The sequence below is a fragment of the Tupaia chinensis genome, unplaced genomic scaffold, assembly GCF_000334495.1.
Source record: "Tupaia chinensis unplaced genomic scaffold, TupChi_1.0 Scaffold138584_1, whole genome shotgun sequence".
NCBI classification, from domain to species: Eukaryota; Metazoa; Chordata; class Mammalia; order Scandentia; family Tupaiidae; genus Tupaia; species Tupaia belangeri.
In genome coordinates this window covers 123,553-134,961 of record NW_006198478.1, presented here as the reverse complement: position 1 = coordinate 134,961, position 11,409 = coordinate 123,553, and the positions used below count along the sequence as shown (strand labels likewise).

Here is an 11,409-nt window from a genome sequence, read left to right as displayed (position 1 = left end):
AGAGAGAAGAAAAGTGAGAATATACTCCCTAGGGAGGACAACCATGTCACAATCTCTTCTCCTTCATTTTTCTTTCAGGAGTTTGGGCATGCATGCACATATGCCTGGAGTGTTTTTCAAGCCACCAGGTCCAGGACTATAACCAGAAAGTCAGCTATGTGGGATCCAGCTTTAACCACCATGCCACTAGCAGCCCCGTTTGTTATTTTTAATGTCAGCATTTATGTGATGAGATTTAGTATACTATTTGTGCTAATATATCACTTTAATTGTAATAATGAAGCAGTGCCCTAATCAATTAATGTGACTCTGTCTAACACCCTTAGAGAAAAAGGACACACACACACACACACACACACACACACACACACACATATATATATATATATTTTTTAATTTGCCAGAGGAGGGTCAGCCAGTGGTGTGGTTATGGTTAAGGCAGCTGGATCCTACGTGGCTACCTGTGTAGTTCTAGTACCAGACCCAGTGGTACTGAGAAAAATATGCCAGGCACATATATGTACGTGTCCCAAATCCTGAGAGGTGAATGGAGAAGAAGGGATTGTGGAGTGTTTTTCTCTCTTGGGGGTGCTTTCTTACTCTCCCTACCCCTGTCTCTGGCAAGCACACAAAACCTGTATCAAAACTAAAGAAAAGAAAAAAAATTTCTCTCAGGATGAGTATAGTTTTCTCAAAGAGTGAACGAGAGAGAGAGAGAGAGAGAGAGAGAGGCAGAGAGAAAGTGAGAAAGCACTCCTGTCTCCATCATGGGAACGGCCACACCATGATTCCTTCTCAGACATTTCTCCCTTCTTTTGGGATTCTGGGTATTCGTGCGCCTGTACCCAGTTTGTCTCAAGTTGCCGGGTCTGAGAATCAAACTGCGTGGTGGCCATGTGGGATCCTGCCCCCTTAACCACCAGGCTAGATGACCCAGAAGGAAGCTTCTTAAATAATTACATTTGTACAGCCATGGTGACCTGGGAAAGGGACAATTCCCTTCTAAGACTGACTTCTCAGAGCAAAGCACAGTCAAAATAATTTCTAAGCACCCTCCCAACTGCAGTCCCCCCTGTGAAGTCTGCAGATTCTGATTGATGATGTCACTGGAACAAAAGAGAAAATGCCGAACAGGTACCCTTCACTCAGCTTCCTGGTGAGACCAGCTGCACTCTGGCCATGGCTTTGCAGAACTCTCTGGAAGCAGTGTGGCTGGGGCTTTTCCTCAGTCCTTTCTGGAAGGGTGAGTAGGTGCCTTCATGATCTGGTTTTGAAAAAAAGAACACTATTGTTTTAATATCCAAACTCATGTTTTCAACTGAAAAACGAAGAATGCCAATGGATTTAACACTCACTGTACCTAGGGGGCTATCAGCAAACCAAATAGCAGCATCAAAGTGACAACTTTCTTTGTTTCCTGCAGTTGCAGAGAGCAAGGACCAAGTGTTTCAGCCTTCTACCATGGCATCTTCCGAGGGAGCTGTGGTGGAAATCTCCTGCAATCACTCTGTGTCCAACGCTTACACCTTCTTCTGGTACCTACACTTCCCGGGATGTGCGCCAAGACTCCTCGTGAAGGGCACTAGACCTGCTCAGCAGGGACGGTACAACATGACATACGAACGATTCTCTTCATCATTGCTCATCCACCAGGTGCAGGTGGCAGATGCTGCTGTTTATTACTGTGCTCTGGAGGACACAGAGGCAGGGAGCCCACAAAGAGCTGAGCAGAAACAGAGAGAGATTACGACCTTTGCAGGAGGCAGAAAAGAGATCAGCAATAACTTCTCCTACTCTCTTCCCCCCAATTCAGCATTCCCTGTTCCATTTGACTCTGCTATTTGGAAAAAGATTGAGTTCACACTTACTCTATATTAGCAAATATAGTGTGTATATGGTATACATTAATATTTGCTAATATATAATACATCACAGTAGACATACTCTATATTAGTAAATTATTACCATTTTGATCATGAATCACTTCTTAAAATTAGGAATTCCTATACTCATATTTCAAATAGTCTTCTTGGTATTTGAAATACTTTTGACTCATGTTTTGGAGATCTGATTAGATAATTATTTCTCCTCATAAAGTGGCTGTTGATGAATTCCTGATAGGAGTGAGGGGCATGCCAACTCTTCCATTTCCTCACTGCTCTCCATGCTTGCATTTTAAGTATTATTACGTGCTTCAGTTTCTTTGCAGGCAGAAATATTTTCAAAGCATGAGTCCGTTTGGTAGAGAGTAACAATTAGTTAACATTAGGTATTTAATAAGAAGCAGAAAGGGAATAAGTGAGTGGGTGGCTGCTACCAACAGTTCTGCGTTTGGAACCACGATCCTCCTCCCAGTGTACCTTGCTTATAATGTGCATACAGACCCATTGAGGATGTCAGTGTCAGTCAATATACAAAATACTAGTAAAACGGAATATCCTTCCTAATTTTTAAACCGAACACAAATACAAGTGGAAGTATTTGTTCTATATTCTTCCCATAGTCTTACTAATTTTCTCAGTCTTCTCACCTTAGATGTGCCCCTCCCACTTTGGAGACCAATAAATACCCTGGGTAGACCCTTGGTTCCTAACACTTTTTGTCTTCCCAAATCAGGAGTCTTCTGAAAAATGGATTTTTTTTTTTTTTGGGCTATGTTCCAGATCAACTAAATGGAGCTTGCTGAGGTGGGACCCAGAAGTCTTTATTTTCCATAAAGTTCTCAGTGATGAGTCTTCTGCACAACCAGGTTTGTTCTGGGAATGCCAGTTCCCAGACCCTGGATCTTGAGGCTTTAATCATTATTATGTATTTGCTTTTACTTAGAATTGTTGTAATAGACGAGGATTTCAGGAAGTGAACCTTAAGTTCCAGGGCTTGCCTACATAATAGACTTTCAGTGGATGTTTACATTTGAAGCAAAAGTGGAAGACAGATTTCTGACAACAGAAAAGAGTGTTCTAATAATATTAAATGTTATAAGGCTTTATCAAGATAAAGCTACTTAAATAGATTGACTCTTTTTTTTTTTTTTTTTCCTGAGAGGTTTTTGCTATGGAGTGTGTGCACTCGCCAGAAAAGAAACAAAAAGCAAGAAATCACTCCCTAGGGGGGATGGCCATGCCACAATCCCTTCTCCTCTGTTCTCCTCTTGGGATCTTAGGCACGCATGCACATGGACTCAGTGTAAGTTTAAGCCACCGGGTCCAGGACTTGAACCATGGTTGACTACATGGGAGTCCAGCGACATAGCCATTACACCAACTGCTGGTCCCAATAGATTGACTCTTAACTCAAGTTTTTAATGATATTCAAATATTTCCATTGGATTATCAATATAAATTGGTGGGTCAGTCAGTGGCATGGTAGTTAAAGCAGCTGGATCCCACATGGCTGACTGTGTGGTTTGAGACCTGGTGGCTTGAAACATACTCTGGGCACATGTGTGTGGTACCCAAAATCCCAACAGAAGAATGGAGAAGAAAGGATTGCAGCATGGTCATCTCCCTTGGGAGGGTGCTTTCTCACTTTCCCTTTATCTCTGTCTGTCTCTCTCCAGTGAGTATACACATGCCCTATACCAACTAAAAACAAAATAATAAATTGGCATGTTCATACTACTTCTTCCCCCCAACCCTCAGCCTTTCCTTCCTTGTCTTTTATAATCTAGACTTTTTTAAATTTTTTTTTTATTTTTTTTAAAGACAGGATCTTGCCACGTTGAGATCTTCCTGACTCAACCTTCCACCAAGTGATGTCTATCTCTGGTCTAGAGAATTCTGTAGCAAGAAGACCTGATCAAGCAGAATATTTTAGGAAGAAATAAGGACTGTGCAATACAAATTGTACTAGTTTCCTAGGGTTGTCATAACAAAGTACCAAAAACTGGTAGCTTACAACAATGCAATATCTATTTCTATGTGAAAGAACATTGCATACCCCATAGGATACATGGAAAGGTATTCCAAGAACTTCTTGACCATTGATAGCAGTTCTGCTTCATTGACAGCAGTAAGACATAAAGGGAAGGTGACAATGAAATGCTTTGAATTCTAGGACTCATGTAGCTTTATTCTTCATAAAGAGTAATAAGAGAAAAGATCATGTAACTGAAAACCATGCCTTTGAAGTTTGGGTAAATGGATTGCAGAAAACATACTGACCAATGATATGCTAGTTGAGACCAGGCTATGAAGGCAACATTGAAGCAGCGTTGTGGTAGGCTCAGGTCCCATAGCTCATCACACACTGTGCTGGTACACAGTGGTTAAAGGAATTGGGTCCCACATGGCAGACTGTAGTTCAAATCCCAGCCCTGGAGGCTTGAAAAACTTGCTGGGATCATGTACATGGATACCCAAAATTCCAATAGGATGGAAGAATGGAGAAAGAGTTGCAGCATGACCATGCCCCATGGAAGGGTGCTTTTTCTCTCTTTCTCTGTCTCTCCATTGCTCTCTCTCTCTCACACACACATATACATACATGCCTTCTGGCAATAAAAAAATTTTTTTTTTTTAAAAGATTATCTATGGAGAAAAATGAGTTTTTCTCGCTTTCTGTCTCTCTCTGTCTGTCTTTCTGGCGAGCGCACACGCCCTGAACCCTCCAAAAAAAAAAAAAAAAAAAAAAAGAAAGAAAGTAGAAGATAAAAAATGTAACCAAGGCACTAAAATCTAAAATCTACACTGGTTTATTATTTAATATTTAATTTGACATAAGTACTTGGAGCCTCAGAACAAAGCTCTTTCACATTGCTCTGGGTCACATCTTGTTGTCCCGGTGCTGTAATGAGCATGTTTCAGCATTTGAGGAGCATCCCTCATTGGTCCATGCATCTAATGTCTGACTGACCCCCATAGACTTCACTGCACCCAGTTTACAATGGTTTAGAGAAATTGTTCATGTCATCTTCCTGTAGGCTTCATGATTATATCACTGAAAATTGGAGAGTTGGGCAGAATATTCCGAATGCGTTCCAAACTAGGCGCATGTACTGAGTTGATAAGAAAAAAAGGGTAGCATTCATTAAAATAGTTGTAGATAAATTTATACTGTCATAGACATGGACTTGCAGTGTAGGAGGAGGTAAATGTCCTTTGTTCGTAGTGGTTTAGAGGTAATTAACCTGGGGCTATTTCAGCTGAGATTCACACACATGTGGGATCAGTGTTTGGTATAATAAACTTACTTGATAAGATGACTTCCAAAGTTCTACCAACCCATACAAGTCTATGATTGTATAAGGTTATTATTACTTCTGACAAGGGAACTTCTTTCCAAAATTATGTATTTAAAAAAGTAAATGCCTTTCTCACTCTAGGCTGCACAGAGTCTGCTCATGGACCTCTGAGACCTGAAAGTTGAGAACTTTTGTGTTCAGGAGTCTGTGCCCTGCGGCTCTGTGGCTGTCACCATGCCACAAAACGAATACATGGAATTACATTGTAAACTCTGTGGATATTATTTGGGTCACCATGAGAAAAAGGGAAAGAAGGAAAGTCATGAGGCTTATAAACTTTCAAATAAGGCAAAAAAAGATGATTGGAGGGGCTAGCTGGTGGCATGATTAAGGCGCTGGACTCCACATGGCTGACTATAGTTCAAGTCCCAGACCTGGCAGCTTGCTTTCTTACTTTCCCTCTCTTTCTCTCTTCTCTGGGTGCATGTGCCTTATAGCAAGTTAAAAAAAAGTCAAATACATAAATAATTCTTTAGAAAAAAGATGACTGGTACAAAGGCTAAGTTCTATCATAAATAGTACCAAGCTGAGAAAATGCTAATGAAGAAAACTATGAAGATGCATGAAAAAGAGAAGCACCAAACAAAAGAATGATGAAAAGACTCCACAAGGAGTAGTACCTGCCTATCTGGTGGACAGAGAAAGACAGTCCTAAGCTAAAGTACTTTCCAATATGATTAAACAAAAATGGAAAGAGAAAGTGGGAAAAATGGAAAGTCTCCCTGCCCAAAGTTTAAGCCCAGGGAGAAACAGAAGTATTAAAAGATATTTGGATTGGAAAGAGAAAGAAAGCATGGCAGAAGATGATCATAAAAGTCTGCTTTGTTGGAGAAGGCTTTACTAGAAAAACCACCTAAATATGAAAGATTCATTAAACCAGTGGACTTACTTTTTAAGAAGGCCCACACACACATCCTGAACTGAAAACCACCTTTTGGCTGCTGATACTTGATGTATCTTGAAAAGAATTCCTTATCCTTTCTATACATAACCCTGGGTGTTATCACCAAAGGTACTGTCATTGAGGTGAACATGAGCAAATTGGGGCTTGAGACATCAGGAGGCAGGTTATTTTGTGGAATTATGCCCAAGTTACCAACAATCCTGAAAACGCTAGATGCTTAAATGCCATCTTAACTGGTTCAATAGCAGTTTTATACAAGTATGCATTTTTGAAGATGATATACCAATCTGGAAAATCACTGTGACTGCTGAATATTATCAAAGAGCCTTACATGTCTGTGGTCATCAAAAGATTATATACTAACTTGCACAAAAACGCTAAAGTGACCTGGTTTTACACACACACACACACACACACACACACACACACACATAATGAAATAATGTACAAAGTTGATGTTTTCAGTGAGTTACTGGGAAGAATGCCCTGGAAGTCAGAAAAATATGGGTTAAAAATCTTTGTTCTGTTTCTTTAGGGGTGACTTGTACAAATTTCTTGAACTTCCTGATCTCAAGTGTCTTCATTTCTATAATGGGAAGGTTAAGAGAAATAACATGGCAAGGAATGTTAAGGGCTTAAAATAATACTTACAGTATGCATTCCATGAATAGTTTCTTCATTAATCTCATAAACCAAAGTATGTAAGCAAAATAGTCATTGAGGCTAAGTTGTTCAATTTTGGAAATTGAAGTCTATGCCCTAGGAATTCATGTGAGCTGCTAGTGAGTCAGTGTGCATGGTATCATGTCGAGGTCTCAGACTCTTCCCACCTGCTTGGCAGTTAAAGAGCAGTTCCTTAAATGGAAGTAAATATGAAGGCTGAACTTTCTACTATTTTAAAAAAGAATTATTTGTTTGATTTTATTTTTTATTATCATTTAAAAAATCGAGAGAGAGAGAGAGAGAGAGACAGAAAGCAAGATGCTAGGTCTGAGACTCTTACCATAGTCAGCCACGTGGAAGTCCAACACCTTAACCATCATATCACCTGCTGGCCCCTGAACTTTCTAGTTTTTAATAAGGAGAAAAATAAAGGTTATACATCAGTTCTGCCATTGCAAATAGCTGCCCATAAGTCCTGTTCATGGTGTAAATTCAGAGGAAACTCTCTCCTTCTACCACTGAACATGCTTAATAAATATCGTCAATTCCTTTCATAAGCACGCTTTGAGGGGAGTCACTGAACAAACAATCATTCCTAGCACAAAACTAGAAATATAAGCCTCCAAAAGGCTTAGTTCACTTGTGAATCTTAGGGTTAATTTTTAAATTGTCAAACACAGTCAATATCTGAGTTACTCGGACTACCTAGTTGTACGCTGTGCATGCTGCATCTGTAGAGGACAGTGAAAGTGAGACGGGAAAGTGTAATCAAGGCACTAAAGTCTGTACTGGACTATTGCTTTGATTTGGTTTAAGCATGTGCATGAATCCAGGACACGCATGCCTCTTTGCAGGAGGGGCAAGGCAGGAGTAAATCCCATTGTGAGAGCCTGGGTGATCTCTGCTTTCCTACTCAGGTCTACTCTACATCCTGTTCTGGGTCTAGGAAGCTGACTTTGATGCACTGCATTGATTGACTGGTCTCCCATGTCCTTTTGTTATCTGCTGGGGTTTGGCCAAAGGCATTGGCAGGAGAAGTGGTCAAGATATTTGTATTAAAGGATCCTTTCCTTCCTCTACGAAGCCTCAGCTCCTGTCATGTGGTACCCTCTCTCAGTTCCTGGTCTCTGCAGGTTAGGGTAACTTCTCCTCATCTCCCTTTGGGTCTAGGAGTTGTAAAGGATTCTGACTGTTACTAGCTCCAGGGAGCTTCACCTTCCCTTGTGAATTTCCCTGAATTCTGCCCATACATTTAAAAATATTTATTTCATTAAGCCCCACCCCCCAATCATTCCCTCAAAGTGATTGCCAGGATCCTCAAAAAACTGGCTTATCGATAAGTCACAATGCTTTTTTGAATAGAAATAGATTCTGGAAGCACATGCACCCTGCAGCAAAAATCTCTCTAAAAAAAAAAATAAATAAAAACAACTCTTGTTTAATTGCCAAAGGACACATTACATGCATTCACCAGAAAGACAAAGAGAAAGACAGAAAGGGAGAAAACACTCCTCAGTGAGACATGGTCATGACGCAAACATACGAGTGTCCACCATGACTTTCCTGATGACCTAATACAACATTTACACTCAACTTAGACTTAGGGCAAAGGAGAAATTTATTATATGTTCTTATTCATCATAGGCCTCTTTGGGACTTGAACATTATTGCTTAAAAGTAACTTATCAATTACAGAGAAAGGCATTATTATATGGCTAAGATTTAAAATATTGGACTGACCTGTAGCCTAGTGGTTAGGGAGGCCAGATACCACATGGCCAACCATAGTCTGAATTATGGCACAAGTGGCTTAAAAAACACCCTGGGCAAATGTGATGCATTTTCCAAATCACGACAGAATGGAGAAATAGAAATGAAGGGATTGCGTCATGACCATGTCTCACTGAGGAGTGTTTTCTCTCTTTCTGTCTTTCTCTTTGTCTTTCTGGTGAATGCATGTAATGTATCCTTTGGCAATTAAACAAGAGTGGTTTTATTTTAAAATTTTTTTAGAGAGATTTTTGCTGCAGGGTGCATGTGCTTCCAGAATCTATAACTATTTTCAATGCCTCTATGTCCTCTAATCACTCAGTTTCCATTGAAAGTGGACAGTTGGTGTATGTTAAGTGGAGATAGACAGTGTCTCTCTTTCATAGCCGGGTTTGCTTCATTCAGCAGTAAATCTTCCATATTTGTCCGCTTTCTGTCAAATGCCAAGATACTGTTTTTGTATGACTGACTAGTATTCCACGGAGTATATCTGCCTCACTTACCCAATCCACTCATCTGTTCATGACCATTTGGGTTGGTTCCATGCCTTAGCAATTTTGAATAATGCTGCAATAAACATAGATATGCAAGCATTTTTCAGACTGATTGTTTGTTGGCATCTGCTGACAAGTTTAAGAGTAACATCTCTCTGGATGGTAATATTGTCAGCGTCTGCCCTCAGGACTTGTTCCTGTGAAGGAAGAAAGGTAGAGAAAGGAAGAAAAGAAAGACGCAGTAACAAAGAAGGCAGGTGAACACAGACAAGCTGTGCTGCTCAGTCATGCTGAGCTTCTTTATTTATACATTTTACCAGGCACAGTGAACTGTTTGCAAGCTTTCAAGGTTGTGGTTGAAGTTCTATAGTTAGAGATAAGGACTTTAGTGTAGATATTTTTTGACCTTGATTGGTACTATCATGTGTGATCCTATTATGCATCATAGGTTAAGCCAGTTTACTTATGTTATTCCTCTGCAACTCCGAGGAAGACTGTCTGAGTATGCATCAAAGAGGATGATGTGTAAACCATAAACATTATATAGAACAGGTATCACATGACCTAACTAGGGTCAGGATGTTTCCCGTGCCCTACCAATCAGGTAAGATCCACAGAGCCCCTGGCATTAAGGTATGTGTCAGCCTGTTTTAGTGAGTAATTAGTGAGGCATACTGATAACTGCCTCTGGTATCTAGGCTGCATACCCTCACAAATGTTATCATATCCTTTGGGTAGATACCCAGGAGTGGAATTGTTGGATCTTGTGGTAGTTCAATTTGAATGTCTTTGAGGAACTTCCATTTTGTTCTCCACAGTGGCTGGACCACTGTTTACATTCCCACCAGCATTTATCCTTTATTTTTTTTCAATCTTCACCATTCTGACTGGGGTTAGGTGGTATCTCATTGTGGTTTTGATCTGCATCTCCCTTATGATGAAAGATGTTGAACATTTTTCATAGGCTTTTCGGCTTTTCATATGTCTTCCTTAGAGAGCTGTTTATTCAGCTCCTTTTCCCATTTTAAAATTGGGTTAATAATTTATTTTTTCAGATAAGCTGCCTAAGTTCCCTGTGTATTCTTGTCAGTCCCTAATATGAGGCATAGATTACAAAAATCTTCCCCCATTCTGAGGGTTGTTGATTCATACTAATTACTATGTCTTTTGCTGTGTAGAAACTTCTTAATCTGATGTAATCCCACTTGTCTATTTTTGGGATCATTGCCTGTACTTTGAGGGTCTTATTTAAAAAATCTTTGCCTACCCCAATGTCTCCCAGAGTTTCCCCAGTGTTTTCCACCAATAGTTTTATAATTTGAGATCTTAGGTTTAGATCTTTGATCCACTTTGAGTTGATTTTTTTAAAATGGTGAGACATGGAGGTTCAGATTCATCTTTTTGCAGGTGAGTATCCAGTTTTTCCAGCAGCATTTGCTAAAGAGGTTTTTCTTTTTCCACTAGATTTACTGGTAGCTTTTGTCAAAAATCAGTTGGCTGTATGTTTTGGGATTTCATTCTGAGGTCTGTATTCTGTTCCATTGGTCCACATATCTATTTTTGTGCCAATACCATGCTGTGTTGATTAGCACAGCTTTGTATTAAACAAGAGTTTTAAACAAAAGTTTCAAATTTTAAAATATGAGATCCTGGGGACAGTAGGTTGCTCAGTGGTTAAGGCCCTAGACTCCCACATGGCTGACTTGGAGGCTTGTTACTCTCTCTCTCTCTCTTTCATCTCTCTCTGTTGAGCATATATGCCCTAAAACAAAATTTCTTTTTTTTTGGAGAGGTTTTTTTTTTTTTTTTTTTTGGCTATAGGGCGCGTGTGCTCGCCAGACAGAGAGAGACAGAGAGACAGAAAGCAAGAAATCACCCCCCAGGGGGGATGGCCACGCCGCAATCCCTTCTCCTCCATTCTTCTCTCGGGATCTTGGGCACGCATGCGTGAGTTTAAGCCACCAAATCCGTAATTCGAACTGCGGTTGACTACATGGGAGTTCAGCGACATAGCCATTACGCTAACTGCTGGTCCCCCTAAAACAAATTTTTAAAAAAGATAAAACATAAATAAATAAAAAAGTGAAGTATGAGATTCTGTTTTTTTTTTTTTTAAAGAGAGATTTTTGCTATAAGGCATGTGCGCTTGCTGGAGAGACAGATACAGTGAAATATAAAGTGAGAAATCACCCCCAGAAAGGATGGTCATGCTGCAATCCCTTCTCCTATGGTCTCCTCTTAGAATTTTGGTCTTAGAATTTTGGGCACACATGGACATGTATCTGGTGTGAGTTTTAAGCCACCAGGTCTGGGACTTGATCCGCAGTTGACTAAGT

General features: G+C 40.1%; 1 gene segment (V, D, J or C); it reads left to right on the top strand.

The window, feature by feature from the left end:
- The first annotated feature begins 1,160 nt into the window (after positions 1–1,160).
- On the top strand, positions 1,161–1,878 carry LOC102479934 (T cell receptor alpha variable 2-like). The segment is given in 2 exon segments: positions 1,161–1,243; positions 1,424–1,878. Coding segments are annotated over 2 exon segments (519 nt in total).
- Positions 1,879–11,409: the final 9,531 nt, after the last annotated feature.